The 25,295-nt window shown below is 36.9% G+C and overlaps 1 protein-coding gene across 3 annotated transcripts; it reads right to left on the bottom strand.

Annotated features, from left to right (window-relative positions):
* Positions 1-258: 258 nt before the first annotated feature.
* Positions 259-24,391, bottom strand: LOC117934247 (dual specificity protein kinase YAK1 homolog). 3 transcript variants are annotated; one of them, XM_034855915.1, is made up of 17 exons: positions 23,607-24,391; positions 16,381-16,580; positions 14,879-15,032; positions 14,626-14,735; positions 14,410-14,479; positions 14,203-14,285; positions 14,036-14,114; positions 13,905-13,945; positions 12,186-12,308; positions 9,314-9,464; positions 8,755-8,869; positions 8,545-8,627; positions 8,356-8,430; positions 3,953-4,027; positions 3,012-3,823; positions 1,322-1,755; positions 259-693 (listed from the first exon to the last, which is right to left on the bottom strand). In XM_034855915.1, exons 1-17 carry the CDS (start codon positions 23,796-23,798, stop codon positions 575-577), a joined length of 2,916 nt encoding a protein of 971 aa, XP_034711806.1. In that variant the 5' UTR covers positions 23,799-24,391; the 3' UTR covers positions 259-574. The 3 variants fall into 3 exon arrangements, with proteins under 3 accessions (XP_034711806.1, XP_034711808.1, XP_034711807.1); XM_034855917.1 differs by having other exon boundaries at positions 259-680; XM_034855916.1 differs by lacking the exon at positions 259-693 and adding an exon at positions 829-1,115 and having other exon boundaries at positions 23,607-24,390.
* Between the last annotated feature and the right edge of the window lie 904 nt (positions 24,392-25,295).

Genomic DNA, 25,295 nt, shown 5'->3' with positions numbered 1-25,295 from the left:
GCTTGGAGATAACTTAGAATTTTCCAACTCTTAGTTGAGCTTTAACAACCAGATCTTGATTTGTTAATAGTCGATCCATCCAAACATGAAGCATCACCTATGATACTTAGGGAAGGCGTGAACATGGCAACAAAGCAAATAAAGAAGCTACAAGTTCCATGAGATTGAGCACAAGCTTTTCTTGTACTAAAATGCCATATCCTGGATAATCACATGGGGGAAAAACAAGGGAAAAATGTAAACAAAAACCAGATCGTGTGCAATTAATGAATACTTGCCCACTTTAACTAACCAAAAAATAAAGAAGGAATTTCAAATTTTAAGAAAAGAGCCAACCCCAGAAAGGGGCAAACAAATCCAGAAAAAGACTACATAACCTATCATGCCCAAACAGACAAATAAAAAAAAGGTTACAAGTAATTATTATTTTTCCCAACATGAACCCCCTTGAACCCTAGCTCTAGCTCTCAGTGATCCTTTGTCCATACAAAATGTACATCCTTGGATGCATCATCTTACTTACAAAACAGATCCAGAAATCCAATTGGGTTACAATGCAATCAGAAAACTGTATTCAGCTTGGTTTGGATACAAACGTTAGGGTTACAAATTTGGAGAGAATCAAAGAAAAACTACATGTACCAGACACTCTGTCCTCTCTGTTGAGATTTTCTCCCCAGCTGCAACATATAACTGAATAACCAGATTAGATTTCCTTCAACAAATAAAATTAACTTCATTGTCAGTAGAGAATGTTAAAATATGATATTCAGAAAACAGATGCCAAGGACTAATACCATTGAAGGGCTGTAAATAGAAGACGATTACTTGATTGCATGCAAAAAACCATAAGATATGGAAACCATAATCATAAAATATATATATATATATATTTATGCAAGCACAATGAATGAGCATGGTCTTGAAGAGGATTTTCTTCGCATGAGCCCACAAAGCAGGTGGAACTATTGAGTACAACTTCCCTCGCCAACTCTCAATACATAAACCCTTGCAATGGAGATTAAGCTAGTTTCAACATTACGTAATCCTTCCATAGTCTTTTCTTCCATAGGATGTTGGCGGTAAGTTGGTGACAGGATGATTGGCCCGACGCCCTACAACAGAATGCCAGGATTGGTTAAGATGGCATTAAGCTCATCCGTTCCCCCCTATTCACCCCACCAGATATGAAACATATTGTGACTCATATATATCTAAGTCCACTTTATTTTGTAATCAGAAAGGGTAGGTTGAGAATAGAAGGAAAAGAAATGGAAAAAAAGAATGAAAAGGTTGGAAAGCCATGAAAGTGGATAATTACCCCATGACATGCCATTGCTGAACGAGCTATTCCCAGGAGAACGTGGACCCCCAGAGCTAAAATTGGGAGGACTGGGCTTAGTTTGACTCCAGTCACTACCACGACCAGCCGTTGATCTCCCATGATTTAACCGCTGAATGGGTTGTTGCCCCAAACGGCTGGGAGAATTTTGTGATATATGAGGCACGAAGTGTGAAGGCTTTGACATGGGCCGCACATATCCAGCATGTGGATCATGGGTAGGAGGGCTGCCCACCTCTGCATGCGAAAATGGTTGAATGGGCCTGGATGTATTTGAGCTTGTGCTTGAGGCATGGCTGAATCTTCCAATTCCAACTAATGGCTCTGCAGAACCAAAATTTTGACCAAGATGCATCCCTTTGCTAAACTCGGTGGCCATGTCCGAACCATCGTCTTGCAAAAGAAGTTCATCACTGATATAAAAATATGTCAAATGCAAAATCAAAGTAAGCACAAGGTCATCAACTAACTTAAGATCATTAAAACAGTAAACTAATCCTTTGCACCCAGGTGAGCATCTGACAAGAAATCCCTGGAAACTTATATAAAAACAGATGATATACTACTTAAATCTAACATGTGCTTGCAGAGAGACCAGCTAACCCATATTCGACTACCAACTACAGGTTTAGATGATGGTGACAAAAGAAAAAGGCAAAAGACAGTAACCTGAGTTCAATGTTGAGAACCTCTATTGTTAACCTTCTAATAACAAACACAATTGGTTAAAGAAAAATGGAAATCTTTATTAAGTTAATAGATAAAAATAAGTAAGGCAATACCCCAGCGTGATGATGATCCACTTCTGTCAAATGGAAATTAAACAAATCACCATGAATTGCAAAGGAATGAAGGATTCCATATTACTGGGTTGATGTATGCCAGTAGACTACACAATGGCCCTGACCCCATGGTGCTTTGTACTGCACCCATCACCTACATGGACTCTATGAAGTCACATAGTGGGAATGAACAAAGGATAAAATGAAAAGGGAAAGGATTTTATTTGTACTGTATCTGAGATGACCTCGTCTATTCTCATCCTTCAACAACCCTAGACTAGACTTTGGGGTCTTGCAACCAAGTACACACTCTTTTTAAATGAAAATAAACAAGAAACAGCATGAACAAGTAAAATCAAATGGAAACATAATCTAACTCTTTTCTCTTCATACTCTATATTCTTTACTCATCTATAATCTACAGCATTACATCTCCAGTTGCCTAGACGGATAAGTAGGTATTATGATTGACCATTAATGAATATGTATTTGAATCCATATCAATAAATTTGTAGAATAGATATCCATACAAGTTCATCATGTGCCAGGAACCAGATGTGAACCGTGACACAAGGATTTCTTAAAGGGTTTAATTATGGTGTATATTTTTTGAGCAATTGGGTTAATATATAATTAAAATTTCAAAAAGGTCAACTAAAATTAAAGAATTGTGAGAGAGAAAGGAAAAAAAAAAAACTATAGTATGCTGGAAAACCACCACGAGAATAGACACATGCAACCAGCTGTCATATGCATGCCCTTGTACATATAAAAACAAATATAATCCAATTCATACTGACAAGAAATGAACCTGTAAATGTAAATGCAGAATTTCTATAAATTCAATATGCACATGTTTAGATTGTAAAAGTTTCTTGCATGCTTACCTATAGTTGGGATCCCAATCACCAGGATCAGGCAGCAATAGGCTAGATTCCGGTTTTTCATGAACCACACCCGCAGTTTGTGCAAATTGTACATTGGAACCAATTGTAAAGGAACTTGGAATGTTCTGGAAAGCAATTCCACTGCCACCTCGCTGCTGCTTCCAGCTTGTGGCATTAGAGTTTGATTGCAGATGCAATGGGGAGCCACCAAATGCTTGAGAGTTTCCCTCAGATTGGTTAGAGCTCGTACCATCAGTAAAATGCCCCTGCCAATGTGCAGATGAAGAACTCTCTTGAGATTGCAAACTTCCAGAATATCCCCAACTTTTTCTTCTGTTGAACTGGCTAACTGCAGCCATTTTCCCTAAAGGTGATCCATGACAACTGCCTCTTGCTGGAGAAGTCGGCCCATAGTGTCCAGGAGAACCAGTTGAAACCTGGCTATAGGAGTTCGGAGGAGTAAATTGTGAGGGACTGGTTCCAAGAGGCAATGGTGCAAAATTTCCTGCAGATGGACTTACACCAAGTCCATTTCCATGTGGGAATTGAATAATCCTCCGCCTCGCATCAGGGCTTGTTCCAAGCATTGAGACACCACCCTGTGCATGGATGTTCATTGCAGACGGACCAGCAGGTGAATAATATGCAAACATATTGCTATTGTCTCCATAACTTCCATAGCTGCTTCCAAGCCCAGTACCATCATTATAACTACCATGGCTTCCTAAACTGCCATAACTACTGGCATGTGCATATGGCACAACCTGAAAATGTGGGCTGTTATGCAGGGTAGCTCTATTTCTGCCTGGAATCTGCAAGAAGTAAAATATGCTTTGATGAGGTCAAAATCTGGCATAAGATCTAGCACAGATATTTTTAAAAGATGCTCACGACCTCTGAGAAGTAAAATAATGAGATATTCAAATAAATAGAAAGCTCACGTTAGGAGAGAGACCAGCAGCAAACCAATGGCCTCCACCTGGGTGATGATCCACCTTAACATTTTGAGCAACAGGCTATGGAAAAGGAAAAGAAAAAAAATGAAACAAGTAAGATAATTTTCAACTCATGGGAAGTTGAAGTCCAACAAATAACTGACTGCAACAAGACAAAGCGGTGCAATCCAGGAAAATTGCAGCAAAACATTGTTTTCTATTGCTGAATGAATCACGGAAAAAACAGAAGACTAGAAGAAGGCAACCAACACTATATGAGGTGCCTCCTTGTGCTATTCATGAATTCTCAGTTCATTTTATGCACTCAAATATACCTCTCAAAAAAATTTCACTGCAGGTGTATGAAGGCTATGTGGACCCCTCTACAAAATTTCATCTCCAATAAGCATTTGGTTAGACCACATCCAGACCGATAAGTGGAAGAGTGGCAAGCTTGGTACACTAGTGCAAAAGATAAGTAGATTTGGGTATTTGACCAATGTGTATACAAATATAATTGGCAATTCCATAAGTTGAGCTCCCATGAAGCTGTTAAATTTTTTATCTTGGTAAACATGCCAAATATTAAGACAGCGCTGATAGCTTGTAGTGAACAGCCCTCTTATGAAACCAACCGAAAGCACCCTTGCAACTATGATAGAAAGCCGTTTGCCCTCTCTACGCCCACTAAGATCATAAATATCTATTCATTGGAATAGCAGTATTTGGAATAGAAGAGAATCAATCAGTTACACAATGAATTAGTTACTGATTCCGAATAAACTAACTAAAATAAATGAAGAAACAGGTGCCTTCTTGATAACCTTTTCCCAAAAAAGGCACAAAATACTTGAAACACAAACCCCAACTGTGAATTAGGAGTTCATGTTTCAGTTGTAAATGGAAAGAGTAAAGCAAGAAGTGGGACTTACCTCATAGCATAAAAAACAACTTACAGTGTGTTTGGCAACATGTTTTAAAACTGTTCTCAGAAATCAATTTTTGCTAACAGTTTTAGGACTAGTTCTCCAATAGTTTTGAGGAACAAAATAATATTAGAAACTCAATTATGAAAAACGGCTTTATTCTTTGTGCTTCAAAGTTACGCCACATTAAAGGATCGATAATATTAATTGATTTTATAGATTAGGTGGATCTGGCTAAGGGAGGGAGTAGTTTTTTATGTTCTCTCTCTTCTAGAAAAGCCTTTTGGTACCCATTGTATACATCTTATGTACCTCGGTGTATAGTTTCTTTCTTGCTTTCTATAAATTCATACATATACATAAACTTTTTGAGAGCTAATTTCTTTTATGCTTCAAAACAAGCTAATTAAAACATTAGAAAGGTAAAATAGAATGTGTCAAAAGCAAACAAAACCATGTGTCAAATCAATTATATGCAATAACAAGTGCTCTATTGTTTGTTATGGAGGCTCCCAATTGTCTTCTCAAGAGGGCTAAGTACGGAGGTTTTTTGTCTAGTTGTCGGGTGAGGGGTAGAGGCAATGCAAAGGTAAAAGTCTCTCATCTATTGTTTGTTGTTGATACTCTTATTTTCTATCATGCTTCCCAAAAAAAATGACCTATTTGAGTTGGTTGCTTATATGGTTTGAGGTCATATCGGAGTTGAGAATCAATTTAGATAAGAATGAGATAACACTAGTGGAAAGAGTGGAAAACTTAGAAGAGTTAAGCCTTAGAGATTGGTTATAATGTGCGTGTGATTCCTTCCTCTTACCTAGGACTTCCTTTAGGGTCTCCCTTTTAAATTTCTGACAACTTGGGATAGGATGGAAGAGATGTTTCATACAAGGTTGGCCATGTGGAAAAGACAATATATCTCTAAAGGAGTTAGACTTACTCTTATTCACAACACTTTTTACAATATGCCTATTAACTTTGTATTTTGCATGCCAAGGACAATCATATTGAGGTTAGAGCAAATTCAAAGAAATTTCCTTTGGGAAGGTAGGACTCTCATTTGAAAGCTTCATTTAGTAAGATGAGCGATTGTTTGTTCAAATAAAAGAAAGCGGAGCCCAAGTGTTAGGTGTCTATTAGCACTCAACAAGACTCTCCTTTCAAAATGAAGTTAACGTTTCACTAATGAAAGAAGGAGCCCTTGGGAAGCAAGTTATTAGTGAGAAGTATAAGGAAGAAGAAGGGGGATGGCACTCTTGTGAAGTTAGGAATGGGTATGGTTTTAGATTATGGAAGGTCATTAGGAAGGATTGAGATCTTTTGAGCAATAGAATTTCTTTTTTAGTGAGTAGTGGACAAAGGGTGAGGTTTTGGAAGAACAAGTGGTGCAAAGATAAATATTATGTGGTACCTTCTCTCCCTTATTTCCATTAGTCGTTTAAAAGTGGCATGAATGGTGATTGTTTGGACTCCATCAATAGAAGGGAGTGGTTAGACTCCTTGCTTCTCTAAACCTTTTAATGATTGAGAAGTGGAAATTGTGGAACGATTTCTTTTGAGACTTTATGGGGAGTGGGTGTATAGTGATGAAGAAGACAGGGTGTGTTGGATAGAGTCAAAGAAGAGAAAGTTTTCAGTCAAAGTCCTCTATTCTACTTTGGAGCCGAGAAGTTTAGTCTCTTTCTCGATGGAAGTTATTTGGAACTCCTGGGTGTAGCCTACAATGGGCTTCTTTGCTTGGGAGGCCACATGAGAAAGGTCTTAACTTTGGATCTAATTCACAGGAGGGGGGGGTCTTAAACAAACAAACATTTCCTTTGCCAAAATGAAGAAGAATCCATCGACCACATCCGTGTTTATAATGCAAAGGCAAAGGTTATGGAAATTGTTATTTATCCTTTTGGTGTATCTTGGGTTCTCTTCTCTTTTAGAGAGACCCTTTTGGGTTGACATGATTCTTTTGTGGGTAAAAATGTAAAAAGATATGGAAAGCAAGCCCCCTAATGTATCTCTTGGACAGTTTAAAAGGAAAAGAGCATAATAGCATTTGATAACAAGGAGCTTTCCAACCAAAGACTGAAACACTCTTTTGTTTGTAATCTATGGTCGTGAACTAAGTTGTTCAAAGATGATGGTCCTTTTTCTTTAATCAACTTTGCTGTTCAGTTGGGTTCTTACTAAAGGTGAGTGTTGTTTTTTGTAGTCCCTTTTTTCTATTGGTTGTGCCTCTTTCAACACCGATGCATACTTCCTATGTAGTTTGGGACACTCTATTGTGCCCCCCCACCTTGCCTTTTTTTATATATATAAACACTTTTATTTTACCTATCAAAAAAGAAAAAAATTAAATGTCCTTTTTCATCATGAGAGGTAGTTTAGTGGGAAAGAAAAGAAGGAAATTTTGGAGAATTATTCCAATAAATTTTTTTGGGTGTATTTGGAAGGAGAGGAATTGGAGAGCCTTAAAAGGGGTAAATCTCTTTTTTTCTTTTTTCTTTTTTTCAGTCAGAAGGGATAAAACTTTCTATTGCAAAGCTCAAAGACGTCTTCTTAAAATCTTGGTATATGTGGGACATGGTGCCCTTGGGAAAGGGAGAATCTGTGCATAGGATAAGGTGGGTTTGAGTGTTTGTAGCGGTGATGTTTGCTGTTACTTTTTCTATTTTTTTGTTTTTGCCAATCTTGATTGGCCGGTCCTTCATATACTTCATGTATGCTAGCCTTCACCCCTGTTTGACTTTGTTATTATACTATCTAAATTACTTTATTCATGAGGCCACTCAGGAGAAAATACTCATCATGCACAATCAGCAACTCATTGAATAGTGATGGTCACTAGCCAGATGGTGTTTCCTTGGCCAGTGGGATGAGGAGTTGGAAAATCATGTTCATATTCATTATAGAGTGGCTCACAGTTTATGGTCCTTGCCATTTTTCATGTTTGTGGTTTTGTGGGTGCTAGCCCATTCCATGAAGAGTGGCTCACAGATGTTTGTGTTATCAGGTTGCCATGGCACTTTTGTGGAGAAGAGTCAAAAGAAAAGAAGCTTTGAAGAACTATTACTCTTCAACTTTTTTGTCCACTAGGGAAAGACAAAACAGATGTTTTTTTGAGGGAAAAAAGAGTTTGGAAGCATTGTTGAAGAATTTATTTGCAAAACTTCGTTCTCTTGATCTATTGTTTTTTCAGCTTGTAACTATGGTTCTATTATTTTTTGATAGGTAACTATGGTTTTAAACCATTTAAGTAAAAAGGTTTTGAGGTGCTTTTGTTGCCTTTTAGTGCCCCTTGAATACTCTAAGTACATGGGTTATGCCCTCTTGTTAGGTACCTTTTAATATTATTCTAATTCGACTATTATAATGATGATGATGATGAAGAAAGTAATAATGATAGGGAGGCCTAATCTATATGGAAGTTAAAGGCAGAGCTCAGATGGAAACTGGAGGAATTGATTCAAGAAGTTAATATATGGATCCACTTACCACACGAGGAGTCTCTGCAGGAGGTCTGTAAGGGCATGTGAAAGGTTCGCCTGTCACAAAAGGATGTTTTGAAGCCTGCAGAATAGGAGTTCAAACTCTAACTATCCACAGCCTGAAATATATATTGCATAGCAGCAGAAATCAAGTTCCAAGATCATAAAATGCTGATACTGTGATAAATAAAATAACCTGAAAAGGTGACCACCGCTTTGCAGGATCAAATTCAACCAGTCCCCTCAAGAAATCAATCAGTGCCAACCGAACTCGACTTTCTGTCACATGTTCATGATAGGAATCATTAGTAAATTCTTTGAGTGATAAGATCAAAATATTCAGCAAAAACTGATTAATTCAGTCTTCTGCTGCTGCTTATGATAAGAGAAGAACATGGAAGGTAACCTTTGACAATATCTTCCTCAGCCAAGTTCTTTCTGTAAGGGTAGTTTGTAACAATTGCTTCAAGGTTCTTATGAATGAAATACTCTTTTCCAATTGACGGTTTTTTCAACTCCCTCTGACCAGAGAATAACAAGCATAAGGAGAAAAAAACAGATAGATTCCTAAAAGAGCATAGTATATAGAAAATAATCACAATATATATACATTTTTATTTTTTTTTGATAAGTATTGTTTTACGAAAAGGCGCTAAAAAAGCGGCTTGAGATATACAAGAAAGAGATTCACCTCCATACAGCTGAAACATAAAAACTGTCGAACAAGATGTACAAAAAACAACCCTTCCCTCAACGGGAGCCCACCCAATCAATGAAATCAATTAGCGGCTTGTGATTATATTATAGAAAATAATCACAATTGAAAACTCCTAGAGCAGTAAAAGAAAAACAGACTAGTTAAAGATGTAATAAAAAGGAAAAAAAACACCTGTAGAAACTCTTTGTTTTCTCAATCTATTTATTGATTTCCTTCTTACAGCAAAAACTACAATACAGACACTTACAGCTTCGTAATCTTCTTCTGACAAGGCCAGATAAGCACTTCTGCCACCCATAGAAACATCACCATTCTCTACATGATGGAAACTCCCAATGCACTTAAAGAATTTACTAGTGTTTTTTGCCTCCTTTAGTACATAGTCAGGGGGCTGTCCCCTACAAGATCACACCCATACACAAAATACTGTTAACAGCAATTGCACTAAAATACAACTTAAGATGGCATAGAGAAGCCAAAAACAACTTCTTGGTTTACTTATGCAATCTATGAACTAATTCTTTTGAAAACAGAACATAGTGACTTGGAAGGACAGTTTCTAATGAGAATCCTTGGCAAAATGATACAAAAAAAATATAAGCCATTTCATTTCAAGCAAATCATAACCACTAAAGATAACTGCAAACAATTGCCTTGTATTTTTATTATAATAAAAAAATGCCAATGGTAACCTTTTACTTTTCCTGTAATCATCTTTAGCAAACAACCTCATAGAGACATAACAAACAGCAAAGGACGAAATTCTCAATTTTCAAGATGGAACTGGCTAGTGCAACTGCAAGCCTCTAAGTACATTCAAATTCAGCTTTACAAGTTATCATGTCATAAGGCTCAATAGTCTCCCACCCTAATGCATAATTTTGAACTACAATTATATGATTTCATCTTCATATACAACATTAAGCTAAAGTATGATTTTTTATTTCTAAAGAAAAAATTTTCACTTGAAAATTTTTCCTATTTTGGGTGTCCCAAATGCTAGCTGTTTTGGCTCAGGGGTGAATCTTCAATTAATGTCCTGTAGTACTCCATTGCTTTTGTATTGCCCTTATATTTGATATTTGGCTTTAAATACTCATTAAAGTTATGTATACCAATGTCAACTAAAGGTAAAGCCTGTGATGAAAATTTAAACACACTCAAATGTAACAGAATAAAGAAAAAAGGAAAAAGCTTATCGACATTTCATATAAACATGACAAGCTTCACCAATCAAAAGACAATAATATCCAGAAGAACCCATGTATGCCTTTTGATAACAATCTGTTTTTTTCTTCTTCCTTTTTTTTTTTTTTTTTTTTTTTTGTGGCTAGGAAACACACATTTCATTACCAAAAAGAAAGTGAATACAAGGAACAATGCTACATGATTTTAACAATGCCATTTGACAATCATCCAAGATTAGGTTTAGCTACTAACTATTTTCCACTGGCCGTAATGCCATCAAGGTTGAACTAACAGCTAAGAATGGACAAAGAGGGTGAAAAGAAGCTTGGCAAGCTGATCCAAAGGGACCAAAACTGCTTTAAACAAACCATAAACAATAATTCACAGGCCAATACAACATATAAGGGCCAAGAAGCTCAGCCATAAGCCAAACCATAGGTATGATTGGGGCCCAAAAGCGAACCCCAAAGATGCCACAACCCAGATTTCACTCCTCTAACCAAAATTGTGAAGGAAAGGTTGCCAGAGAAAGGGGAAGTACCTCCTCAAACAAGAAAGAAACAAGTCCCTCCATAATTCTTTTTCTTTCTTTTTCTTTTTTCTTTTTCTTTTTTTTTGTTTTTGTGGGGGCAGGGCAGGGGGTAGTAAATAAAAAAAGGAATTATTTTCTCCTTACAAAAAAGGGCACACATGATCCCATAAAATTTAAGGGGGGAAAGAGCATCAATAAAGAACTGTTACATAAAAAGGGCGGATGGTCCTATAAAGAAAGAATGGAATCTTAGCAATGCATCAAACATGAAAAAATGAGTTCCTGCCACATTTGAAAGCATGTCGTGTCACCAAATGTATGGCAGAGTCATCCACAATAACATGCTTCAAACCTCAGCTAATGCTAATAATGATAGTGAATATAATGGCATTTCAAATACAAATGTATGCCATACCATATCCTGAGCACCTTAATGATATTCTTAATTGTAGATAACACAAGTACAGTTCACATAATCAAATAGAAATCACACATTAAAAATCAATCAAAAATTAAATTTGAGTAGTCAATATGCTATCACACAATAAAATATGAAATATCTTTTGATTTTATTAGATATTGAAAGAGAGTTTTTTATGAAGGTTCTGTAATATGCAAAGAAGATTTATAGTACACAATTCCAAAGAAGTAATTTAATACAAGTTTAATCTCATCAAAAAAAAATTAATACAAGTTTAAGGTTCCAAGAGGACAAGAAAAATTCTCAAGAAACAAGATAAGGGGTCAAAGCAGTGAGAAAAAAATATGACAGTCAAGGACTTAATGGAGGGAATGATTCCAAACAAAGCTGAATGACAAAATGGAATCACAAACCAGGTAGTTAGGATAAGGTTTTATAGAGATGCATATTACATAACATTCCACTGAGGTCTTGATTCAATATAACTTTGTGATTAGTTTCCATTTTGAACCAAAAGCCATCATTTGAATAATCCTTATAAATCAAAATAAAATGATATTAGAGTCTCCCAATCTCTTCAAACCATAAGAATCTCAAGCTTTAGTGGTAGCACCTAACAATAACCATGACATAGGGACAAGCTTTAAGATTTGGCACACTGTAAAAATCCATCTCCTATCAACAACATGAGGAAGATGATTTATCGTTTTAAAAAACGAGGACTTCTACAAGATTTTTAAGTGAGATACAAAATTACTAGCTCATTTTTATATTTGCTTGACAAAAATTGCTTCACTTTTCAAATTACTTTGGGACACAAATGACAAGCAATTAACTTTATAGGATATGGAGAAAAAAGCAGCAATTAATCCAATCCATTAGGAATGAGTTATCTATATATCATGCACGACATTCAAATGCCTGATGTAATGGAATGAGTAACATCTTAGGTACTAAAACAAAAGATATGAGGTGTACCCAAGTATTTGTATCATTCGCCTTAGAAGATCAAATTCTGAAGCTCCGGGAAATAGCGGCAACCCTAGAAACAACTCAGCAACTATACACCCAAAAGACCACATGTCAATAGCCGTAGTATACCTGGAAAAGGGTTAAGGTCCAAACTGAAACACCATGTTACCCATGAACAAATTTGAGTACAGAAACCCTATCATGATTAAAATTTCAAATGCATCAAACATGACATGGACCATACCTAAAGCATATTTTTTAACACAAAATCTCTCAACAAAAGTACGAAGCTCTTGCTACTAGAGCAATATACCAGATAGATAAGCTATGGAAGGACAAGAAAGTAGACTTCAACTTGTGTGCACTGGATAGCATTGAAAGCCAGGCAAGCCCTATCCTAAAAGTAGTACAGTTCAACCAAATCCAACCCAACACCTATCACTATTTGATCACCCCAAGTGGAGCCACAATTGACTCAGGTTAGTTAAAATGTGGGGCTCTTAATGTGAGATGGAATAATAATAACCTTTGTATATTTAGTATAATCTTGTCTCTTTTTTTCTTAATGCATGCCATATATTGTCCATTAGGTTTGTGCACAAAAACAGACATGCATGCACATACACATACACATGTATGCAATTATGAATGTATATGAAGGATACTTAAACCTTCCTGTCCTTACCTCAATTTTGAAAACATCTTTCACCCTCCTCTCACTCACACTGGCATCCCCACTACCTCTCACTTCTGCTTTATTTTGATCAACAGTTATAATGAACCCTATCTGTCTAAATATAGGATCAAAACTGGATAATTCTTTTTAACAGGTCCATTGCTCCAATAAGATCTGATTCAGAAAAGATATTTCCAAGTGGATGTGGAATCTACCTAATCATTGATCTAGTTGAATATTATAGCAATTAATTGGGATCAGTACCAAGTAATCAAAATTAGCATTCAAGTCAAACAAGTTAATGGCATCCATTTGGGTTTTCATTACACCCAAATTGTGTGGCTATTATATATCAAAATAAAGTTACATACCAACTGAAATTATAGTTTTAGAAGTGAATAAATAAATTTATTTAGCACCCATGCATAGGAAGTTGTAGTGCTGATAAAAATAGATTAGATTGGAGTCAAGAAGCTATGCCTTTTGATATGGTTCCTACTTCAATATCGAATAGCAAAATATCCACTATTATCTCATTTCCAATATTGTCTCTGAGATAGGATATGATACCAGTATCCTGAAATTCCAACAAGATCCGTCTTTGCAAGGTTTGGGCCAGAGCAAGGTCATCCTAAGGCGAGGTGCTAATTCTCAGCCAACCCAAAAACAAAAAGGCAGGGCAGGCAATTAGGTCATGTGTTAGGTTCTTGTTGTGTTGAGGTAAGGGAACTATGAAATTTAATCAACCAGCAATCATTTCAAAAGCCTTTGACACAAACCTGTATATTATATGAATAATATAATAAAGCCAACCTGCTTAATAAAAAGGCCAAGTAGAAGCCACCAATTCAAACATGACCTATGCAATGAACAAGTTAAGTAAGTTGACATAATTTTTTATTTTTGATAAGTAAGAGAATGTATTAAAAGTGCAAAAAATGCACAAGAGTACACTGGAAAGGAGCTGACATAATTATAACATGAAAAATTAATCACTAAAAGAGATCATAGATATGAAAGGCAAGATCTAGGAGTTTCATTAAGGATACTGATAGCCGAGAAGAACTTCAGGAGACCTATAGTATCGACTCTGCAGAAGAAGCAAAAAAATCTCACATAAGAGTATCTACAGAGCATGATAAAAATGAAAAGAAAGTTTATGAGTAAGCATCATCCAGACCTGAATGTAGGAGTAAACAGTTCGATCTTCCATACAGGCAGATCCAAAGTCGATAATTTTGATTTCTGCTGGCTTCACCCTATTAGTTTCAAGGCACAATATTCAATTAACATAAGCATGATTTTTATACAATTTTCAGCCAAACTCATTGTAAGAAGTCAGCCCACCTCGTGCATAGGAGAATATTTTCTGGCTTCAGATCACAGTGAATAATACCAGCATCTTTCATCAAAGCCAATCCACGCAATATCTATTTGAGAGGGAGAAAGAAAGGGAAAGGTAGGAAAAGGCGTTCATCAGGCAACATTGATGACCTACATAAAGGAAGTGTACTTTAGAGGAACAATTTTAAGCTTAAGAAAAAGTTGCTAGACCTGTTTTGAAAACAACTGAACAATGCTCAATGATAGCCCCCGAAAATGGTTTATCTTGATAAGCTCGTACCTAAATAAGTAAACAATATCAGCACTATGCAGCACAAGAAAGTAAAACAACAGCAGTAAGAAATACATAGAAAAAGAATATACACAAGATGCATCAACTTCATTACATGGTTACTAACACTGAACAGCATTGTTTTTGCAACTTACAGATTTGTGTCAAGCAACTCAAAAGCAATGCACAAATGACGCTGATGAACAAAGTAATCATAGATACGAACAATGTGATTCTTATCCTCAGGATCATACTTCTTGTTTAACTGCAAATAGCAACCAGGAAAGAACACGAAGAGAAAAAAGAAAAGAACTTGGTAAATTTCAATACACCAAAGATAATGGGAAAAAAACGAATCACTAAAATACACTGCATGTGGGAGATCCAACTCAAGAAGAATTTCCTCACTGTAGTCAGAATAGAGACTTCAACCAGGGCTTGTTGATAGTATGCAGGTTGATTTTTAATAATTTTAACAGCAGTGAAACTGTTAGTTTCTGTAACCCAGCATTTAGCAACCTGCCCAAATGTCCCATGGCCAAGAATATCTTTGATGATGTATCTGCAAATGTTGAAGCATAAAGATCAATTCCTCAAAATAAGATGTTCAATCAAAGAAATAACATGCCACAGTCGGTAATTTTAAATGATTAATTGCAATTTTGTAATGGAGGAGTACAAACAATGGCTTAATTCCCCCAAACCTCACCTTTCCCTTCATAATTTACCAGTATCTTGTTTTTAACAGTTGTGTTGTTTCATTACATAGCTATGTAAATTGAAGCATACACACAAGTATAGCATTTTTTTTTCCTCATAACACATTTGTATTAAATACACATCCACAAACTTAAGGAGTTCACACACCATCTGCAATGCATGGCATTTGTTGATAAACAAGAAGATATAAGAGGCCAGAATAAGTATTATTCCATTAAATAAATCAGCAGCTCCACATCAATATATTCAGAAATTAAGCCAGGCCCAGTATCCACGATCTTGTAAACAACAGCATTCCTGACATGTTCAATGGACATCAACCAGAAAAAACTCAAATGTCCCAACTACAGGGAAGGGAGCATAAGCCACAGCGAGGAGACAATTAAGATAACACGGGATGAATATCAGACAGGCCAGAAAAGAAAATAGGTCATCCCAATAGGAAAGATAATCAGCCCAGGGTGGGTATCTCCAACAAGAGAAAAAGAAAACATAAAGAATTCTGCCCTCCCTCCCTTTTCTTTATCCATTATTTCCCTCATCAATACTGCTGACGCTCCACTCTCTGGACCTAAAATTCTCTTACATAGTCAGAGACCCAAATCTCAGATACCGTACTTTCTCTGCACTGCAGTAATGCATAATAAAAAAGGTTCCATGTCTTGTCAAGACTCAGAAGATTTAGGTGTAGAAAATTCGCTCTTGAGATTTTATCACTATTGGACCAGAAAAGGAAGAGAAAGAAAACATTGTCAGTTGCATTGACCCAGAAATCATGAATTACTTGGATAAATAAAAGATCTGAGCCTCTATAACTTCAAACATTGAAGGCTAATGTGAAGAAGTGTTCCATATCTTAGAGAATCTAATGATATTATCCTATATATCAGCATCATTACAAATTATTAACTTACCTTTCAAGCATGCCAGAATTTGCTTCCCATAAAAATAAATAAATAAATGAAAAAGAAAAAGATGAAATATCTTGGTTATTTTGTAAGTAGAATAAGTTTTCATTAATACAAAAGAATAAGAATACATAAATCACAAGATCAAAAGTATAATAGATTAAAAATTTATTAAAAAAAATTAAAAAAAAAAAAAAGATCAAACAATCGAACGGAAAATACACAACAATAGTTAGTCAAGCAAAACAAGGAAATTAGATAATTACAAGTAACAATATCAACCTTCTCTGTGTTTCTGAATTGACCAAGACTGAGTTGACAGCCAGTATAAGATCCGAATTCACATTATCATGGCCATCATTTAAAACACCAATCGATGGACTGGTCAAGAATCGCTTTGGATTCAATTCTTCTGAATACTTGAACTGTGGATTACATATCTGGTATGTTTCAACTATGTCCTTGGTTAGCCTTGCCACCAACTGCACAGGGGGAAACAGCAAAAAGTGTATGTCAATGCAGAATTCCATTTTAAAACAATTTCAACACAGAGAATTCCAGTTACTTATACAAGAGTCAACAAGGTACAAAGCCAAAGAACATGTCATCTCTGTATAAAGTCCAAGAAAAAGAACCAATAATTCAAATTAACCGTGGCAAGAAGACACAACTGTGGCAGGAAAATTAATGAATAGGATTATGATCACAACAATTCAATGGCATACCTTTTATCCTCAGTTAGCATCCTTAAGACCAGATAACTAACAGATCAATTGACTTTGGATAACTGATAAGCAATTTACAAATAACGTTTAAAGAACAATGATGATGAAGTAAAATACGTCGAAAGAGAAACTATAGTTCTAAATTCCAGCCCTCAATATCTCCCTATATTGTCACATCACTCCAAATTCCCAAAACCCCTATCGAATTACACCCTCTCCAACTTTTGTTATCTTCCACCTCCTATGCATCCCCCTTCAACTAGTTCCTAAGACATTAGATGGTGTTAACAGAGAGCATCCCACCACCTCTAGCTAGCTGTAAATTCAAAAAATAAATAAATAGATTCTCCACACCTTTAGATGCATATTATGCAAAAGCACAAAATCAAAACCTCCATCTGAGTGTAATGTACATAGCTAGGAGTTACATATAATTTCAATGTTTTCTTCCAATTAAAAAATAATATCAATGTTTTCTAGCATTATTAACAAGATTGAGATGGATGGAAAGATAACATATCTAATCAAAATTGTTTTTGCATCACTTTTAACATAAAACTAGATCTGACCAACAGCAACAACTAAGCCTCAAATCCAACACAATCACTTGATCACCTTTTTCTTCACCAGTCGTGGAAGCTTTGACTTACATTATCCAGCATTGCTGAGTGAAACTGGGTTGTCTCCCAGTGTACGACAAGTATAATGAGTATTTCCTTTAGGGGGAATCATGTAACCATACACCAACCCCAAAAAATTTAAGTTTATGGAACTTTGTTTTTGAATTTTCAATTTAAGTGTAAAATGGAAAATATATATATATATCCTTTCATACACTCAAACAGTAATTCTAAATTTTTTTCCAAAATTACCCTCCCGCCTCTCCTTCCACACCAAAATCTGCCACCACCTTGCCGGCATCATCGCCAACTACTGCACAGCTCTCTCCGACCAGCAACCTCTCTTCCCCCTCCTCTCTCTGTCTATTTCTCTCTCTTTCTCTCATTTTCCTTTCCTTTCTCGACATCACCACTGCCACCACTATCAATGCCATCACTAGTGCATGGCCGGCTACCACGCACAATCCCCTCCGGCGGGCAACCTCCCTCTCTCTTTCTCGCTTTCCCCTCCCTCTTTGTCTTCCTTTCTCTTTCCCTTCCCTCTTTCTCTCTCTTTCCTTCCCTTTCCACATCCACTGCCACCACTGCCAGTGACCCACTACCGCTGCCGCCTCTCACCGACGACACCAATTGCCGCCAATGATTGAATCATTTTTAATTTATTATATCATGTAATTTTTTTGTTCTATAATGATTTAAATTACATTAGGAAATCAATAATTATTTAAAATAAATCTCTTTAAAAAATCATTATTATAAAAATAATGATTGAATAACATGTTTACATTAGGAAATCAATAATTATTTTTATATGGTATAAAGATTATATTTATACTTGAATCATTTTTAATTTATTATATCATGTAACTATTTTATCTTATGATATAGTAAAATTAAATTAAATTTGGCAATTAACAAATGCTTTTATAACTATTTAAACGATGTTAATTGTGAGACAATTTTATTTTATTAGTTTTTCACCTTATTTAATTATTTTATTAATTTTTTACCCTATTTAATTATACTTAATTTTGATAATTTACATAATATTTTTATAATTTTTTAAACTTTTAACTATCTCATTTTGCGTATCGCCCAATATCGAACCGAGACACTAAGACCAATGTGCCTTGAGATCCTCCGACTCAGTGACCGATACCACGACTTTGAACCATGTGCACCATACCCCTCCCTTACATCGTGAGAACACCATCCACCTCATTCCTCCACATACTTCCCCCTATTACTTGATTACAAAAGACCTCTCTCTCAATCGCAAAGCGCCAGCTCCATTTAAAAAAGAGAGCTTTATTGAGTGTAAAAAGACTCTTAACCCCCAAACTCCCTTTTCTTTTGTCTAAACAAACCGTCGCCCACCTAACTAAATGAGGTCTTTGCTCTAAAGCCCCACCTCCCCATAGAAAATCCCTCTGAATCTATTCCAACCTCAATCTGACCACCCTTGGCTAGTGGAGAATAGACATAAAGTAAATAGGTAGGCTGGACAAGGTGCTTCAAATCAAGATAATTCTCCCACCCTCGAGATATCATCGCTTCCACATAGCCAATCTCTTATGCGATCTTTCCTCAACTCCATCCCAAGCTACCATAGACTTGAAAGGAGCACCCAATGGCATCCCCAAGTAAGTGGAAGGTAAGTTCCCAACCTTACAAACAATCTCTGAAGCCAAATCCTCCGCATTCTTCACACTTCCCACTGGGATCAACTTACTTTTATCCATGTTAACTCTCAACCCTAAGATAGCCTCAAACCACATAAGCAGCCAACATAAAAATGCCATCTAGTACTTGGACGCCTCACAAAAAACCAATGTATCATTAGCGAACAGCAAGTGGGAGACTTTAACCCCCTCTACCCCACACCTAACAAGCCAAAAAAAAGCCTCCACTAGCAACTCTCTTTAAGAGACAATTAAGAGCTTCCATCGCATTCACAAACAAATAAGGCAAAAGTGGGTTTCCCTGCCTTAGACCCCTAGAACTTTGAAAAAAGTCCAAAGGGGTTCCATTAACTGATACTGAAAAACCCGACAGTGAATATACACCACTTAATCCATCTTATTCACTTCTCCCCAAAACCCATGTCCTCCAAAACCGAAAAAAATGAAGGTCACTCCATGATTGCAAGCTTCACTATATCCAATTTGCAAAGAATCGCTCCACCATTGCTTTTCAAAATCGAGTCAATGGCTTCATCGGCAATAAGCATTGCATCCATAATTTGTCTACCCTCCACAAACGCATTTTGGGCCTTGGAAATCACCTTAGCTAACACCACTTTAACCTATTACCCAACACCTTGGCCAACCACTTATACAACCCCCCAAGGGCCCTCTTCCCAAAACTAATTAGCCTAAAATCCCTCAAATCCTTCGCGCCCACTTATACAACCCATTTTTTATGATTCTCCCTAGCTTCCCTCCTAGATTCCTCCTCTTCCAGAGAAAGTGAGCGTGAACTCTCCTCCTTATCCCAAAAATCCACTAGGTTCAAAGCCAAAGCCTTCTGAACTTCTACCTTACCAAAAACTTCCTTACTCCAACTTCTCATGATAGGTTTCAAGGCTTTCAACTTTTCAGCCAGAATGAAGCTAGCAAACCCACTAAAATTGGGTCTCTCCAATAGTTTTAAAAGGCTCAAGGCACACCAAGGCGCAAAGTAGTCCTGGAGCCTGAGGTGCAAGGCGTAGGCTTTAGTGAAGTGAGGTGCACCCTAATTTACATATATTTTTCCACTATTTTTCTCCTATTTTTCCTCCTTTTCTTCGTCTTCTTTACTTCTCCACTGCACGGCTGAGACTAGGGCAAAATTTGGGAGAGTTGTCAGGTCAAAAACAACTAGAAAAGGGGGTTGGAAGGGAAAACAAGGCCGAAACGACATCGTTTTGGCCTATTTTTTATTTTTAAAAAACAAGCTCCAAAACGGCGTCGTTTTAGCCTGTTATTTTTAAAATAAAAAGGTCCAAAACGATGTCGTTTTGGACCCTACTCTTTTAAAAGAACAAGGACCAACCGACGTCGTTTTGGTCTCAAAAAATAAAAAAAGAAATTAGGGCTTCTCTTTGCCCTCTGACTCGACGTCAGAGAGGAAAAGAAGGTCTCAAAAAATAAAAATAAAAAGAAATTAGGGCTTCTCTTTGCCCTCTACAACCTGACGTCGGAGAAGGAGAAGGTAGGGGATCGAGGCGCACCTGTGGACCGCATCGCGCCTAAACAGCGCCTTTGTGAAGGGGCATTGCCTACCTTCAGGCGAGGCGTCGCGCCACCCAGAGCCTAGGCGCACCTTTCACAACTATGGTCTTTCCTACCACCTCCTCAGACTATTCTTAATGTCCTCATCCTTCAACCACATATTTTCAAATCTAAACAGTGTAGGACCTTTCCTCAGCCCTCCCCCATCAAGAAGAATAGGAAAGTAGTCGAAAACTAATCTAGGAAAAACACACTAAACAACCCTAGGAAAATGATCTTCCCAGTCCTCAGAGATAAGGAATCGATTATTTAGGTCACTGCTCCAAGTGAAGAGTCCTCCTTGAAGGGGGCATATCCCACAATTCTAAATCCTCAACCATCTCTGAAAATCTCCTCATGGCATAGGACAATTTGCCTCCTCTACTATGCTTCAAGGGGAATCTAATCATGTTAAAATTGCCTGCCACACACTAGGGATCACTCCACAAACCTCTTACAGTCCCCAACTCACCCCAAAAACCTTCCCTATCCATCTTCAATGTGGGTCCATATACCCCTATAAAGCTCTAGCAGAACCCATCCTCGTAGTTCTTGAAACAATAAGAAACTAAAAAATTCCCCACTTCCAGCTCCAATAGTTGAACCTCTAAGCTTTCTTGTCTAAACATCACTAATACCTCACTTTCTCTCCTTCAAATTCATTATCAAATTTTCCCCATATTATTCCTAATTCTATCTATATACATAGACAGCTAACAAAATAAGGTTTCCAAAAGATGCAAACCAAAGTATATGGGTAATATATTTGAGGCACCTTTAGCAAAACCAAAAAAAAGAAAAAAAAAAGAAAAAAAGAAGAAGAATTAGAAATCAAAAGCGTATGAGAACACTAATCAAGATAAATGATCAAAGAAATGAAAAAAGTGTGCTTCCTAAAACCATCAAAACAGGGATTTTAAAATAACAATTTCCAATTTTTATTTTCCAATTACATCCCCTTGAAACTTCTTCAATTCCTTTCCTTCAAAATACAACAAGAAAAAGGGGGCCAAAAAACATGTGGACCCCACATCAACTTTGAAAACCATTCCCTCTCCTTCCCACCACACTTTTTCCCCACCATTCTCCTACTCCACACTCTCGCCCATAAGAACCTCCATAACCATTCTTCCGAGGCAAAGTTTTTTTTTGACATAGCCAAAGTCCCTTTATAACTTCTCAAGCCTTTCTTTAGGCTTTGTAACTTCTCAAGACTTCTTCAAATCAAAGTCAGAAACCCAAAAAATACACATAATCTATATGGAAAGGCTTGACAGAGTACCCTTGGTAAGGTCTAATCAAACCTCTTCATCAAATACCATCTTTTTCAAGAAGCAAATATTCTCTAAAATTTCTCCAACAACAAGCGTCAAATAATTTGTGTTGTGAAAGGTGTCTAAAAATGCATTCTTGAATAAGAGGCGGAAGATGTATCATTTGTGTAGAGCAAACATGAAATATGCAATGTTTATCCTTTCCTCAAAGCAACTCCAAACCTTACACATAACACCTCTATCCATTAGGCAACCCAATCTCTCCATTTAAATGATGCACAGCAAAGGGAATACAGGATCCCATTACCTTAGTTATCTAAGGTCCCATGAGCTATTAAAAAGCCGGTCAAAGATCACCAACCAGGATAGAAATTTGATGGAAGAGATATCCTTGATCCAATCCACCCATTTCTCACCAAAACCAAATACAAAAGAAAATCCTGATTCAGATGGCCATATTCCTTTCAAATGTACAGCTCCTACAATACCCAGAAACCATCCTCTTTAGTCCGGAGTAAACAATCCAATTATGATAAGAATTGCAGCTAGAATTTTCCATCCTCATATAAAGGCATTCTAGGATCCATAAACAATATCCTTCACTCTAGTAAATATCAGCACCAGAATCTTAATGCAGCCAGAAGAGGATAAATGGAAGTGGTGTAGCTGACAGCCCCAATGGAGAAAAACAGAAGGGAAAAAAAGGAGAAAGTCCAAGCGATCATTATCCTACTTAATTTGCAAATACAACCAAATCCAATTTGGAATTTTTTCAACTTAAAACCACTAGCCTCATTAGCAATAAGAGCTACATTCAAGATCTGCCTCCCCTCCATAGGCACATTCTGACAAACAGTTATCTACCATTAGATCTTTCTTCATGGAACTTATATGTCATGAAGGTTGATCATTTTTTATGCTGTGATATCACATACCTTACTTCCTTGAGAGTGACATTCTTCCCCTTGAAGACAGTGTTGGATAAAATCCTCAAGATTACTTCACAATCTTGACAAAGTAGCACTTATATAGCTAGTAGGAACCCTACCACTGTGGGCCGCTTCTTGGATATGGTGATGTTTATCGGACAGGTTGACTACCGGTAGAAAATGATCCATAGCCATTTTTGATTCTTCAACATGGTCCCAACCATTGGATTTTCCAACATTCTCATGTTTCATTATATGCCAAATCCTACCGCATCATAGCCTGCAAACAGGAGCTGCCTTCTACAACCATGAACAAGTTGGGGAAAAAGAGAATACATTGTTTCTAAAGGTTTGATTATTTTTTTAAGCACATTTCTCGTATATGCATCCTCCTCTCCATCTAAAAAGGAAAAAGTTGTTCATCCATTTAAAAAACAAACAAAAGAAATGGCTTGCATTGATATGAAGAAATTAACACAATTCCCACCATGTGAGGCCGTGCACAACACAAAATCCATAATAAGACATTGAGTGACAGCTCATTCCAAAGAAAACTACACCCTAGAATCCATGTGAAACCAGTTCCAAAAAGCACATCAAAATTCAAAACTCACCATTTGTCAATAGCAGAATCGGCATGCAAACGGCAAAAGAGAGAATAAGAAATTGAATCAGAAATACCCAAAAAAAGAAAAAGAAAAATACTTACAGGCCTTCTCACAACCACTCGCAGAGCTTGAGACTTGGTAGCAGCTTCAAGGGAAGGCGAATAAGGAGCGAACACGAGCTTGCTTGGGCGCCATCTCGATTCCGATTCGCCGGAGGACGACGACGACGAGGTTGCCTGATCAGAGTGCTGAGGTTGGGCATCCTTACTAGCACCCACCCCATCATCATCCATGACCTGAGTTGAATCCAATCAAAAACCCCACCAAGCCAATCCTATCCAATCTCAATCTAAACAGATTGAAGATTCACTCAGTCAACGACTGCGACGCATTAATCCATCAAATTCACCAGAAGACTCCAATCCCATCCTCCTCATCCACGAACTCCACCACCACTCACAAAACCACACTGATTAGATCCATCCACACCCAAATCCCCAATCCCCACCTCCCCTTTCACAATTCCCACAAAATCAAAACACCCAAACCCACAAATCTAATACCCTCGATTTCACAATTCCATAAATTAAAAAAAAAAAACACCCAAAATAAAAAAACAATAAAAACCCAACAAACAAACAAGAAAAATCAAACACCCGGGATCAAACCCAGATAGGATCGATGATGAATGAGGATCCAGGAAGATTTTGGAAGATAAAGAGAAAGTGTCTTGCAGAGGCACAAAGGCCACCACCGTCTCTGTTCCTCCAAATGGGAGTATTTTTTCCTTTTGGTCTATTTCTTTATTAGAGCAAAAGCCACTGCTTCCTCTCCCTCTACATCAAAAAAGTTTCTTCCATTTTATATCTAATCCCTCTCCACCATCAGCAATATCCTCCTCTAACTCAACTTCACACCCTTACTTTATCAAATCCCCCAATAAATAAATAAATAAATTTTTTTAAAAAAAATCTGGAAATTATTACGATTCTTAATCCCAACTCCTTTTGGTTCCATCTCGCTGCGGCTGGGTGCGCATTACCCAACCGAGTGTTTTGGAGATTGGGTCTACTCGCCTTACCGTGTACACGCCTGTCCTAGGTCCAACCTGCCTCTGTTTAAAGTTTTGGAATTGAAGTCCAGCGCGTGGAGGGTTTTGTTACGCTGGCGAGTGTGGTGAGAGATTATCCTTTGAATTACTCGTCACATTATGATGTTATTTTATAGTATTTGGTTGCATATTTACGTTATTGCCCTCCCCCCTTTTTTTTTACATAATATTTTCGTATATCCTCTAGAAGTAGACTGGGCCGGGCCAAGTTTGAATCGGACTGGGCTATGGTCGCCCTAGTGGATCTTTAGTTCACGGTTGTGGCCCAGTCTAAAGTCCGCCATCTTCACACTAGAGCTATAAGTTCTAACTCTTTCACGAGTCAGAATAGGTTTGCAACCGAGCCCTAATCCGATTAAAGTTGATCTGATTGATTCAGTTTTCAATAATTAAAAAGGTTTGTTCCGTTTGATCATTTTAAAAACGATTTTCTCGGTTCGATTTTCAATTTTTTTATCTCATAATTACTAAAAACCAAATCAAACCAATATCATATATATACACACACACACGATATCAAAGTAATTCATTATTATTAGACTATGATAAAATAATTTATAAATATGATTATTATATCGTAGGCTAAAAAATTTAAATATATATTTTGAACTTCAAGCTAAGTTGATTTTAATTACTTTTAAAAATAAATTATATTTAAAATCTAAGGTAATTCACATTC

Source organism: Vitis riparia, chromosome 16 (assembly GCF_004353265.1).
Source record: "Vitis riparia cultivar Riparia Gloire de Montpellier isolate 1030 chromosome 16, EGFV_Vit.rip_1.0, whole genome shotgun sequence".
NCBI lineage: Eukaryota > Viridiplantae > Streptophyta > Magnoliopsida > Vitales > Vitaceae > Vitis > Vitis riparia.
Note: the sequence above shows the minus strand (reverse complement) of the source record. Positions and strands in the feature narration are given on the sequence as shown.

Coding starts and splice junctions, on each gene's coding strand:
- LOC117934247 (XM_034855915.1), bottom strand. CDS start 23,798: ATGGATGATGATGGGGTGGGTGCTAGTAAGGATGCCCAACCTCAGCAC. Junction 14,286..14,409: donor TTCAGTTGTTTTCAAAACAG/GTCTAGCAACTT, acceptor CCTCTCAAATAG/ATATTGCGTGGATTGGCTTT. Junction 9,465..12,185: donor CGAATGATACAAATACTTGG/GTACACCTCATA, acceptor GTGATCTTGTAG/GGGACAGCCCCCTGACTATG.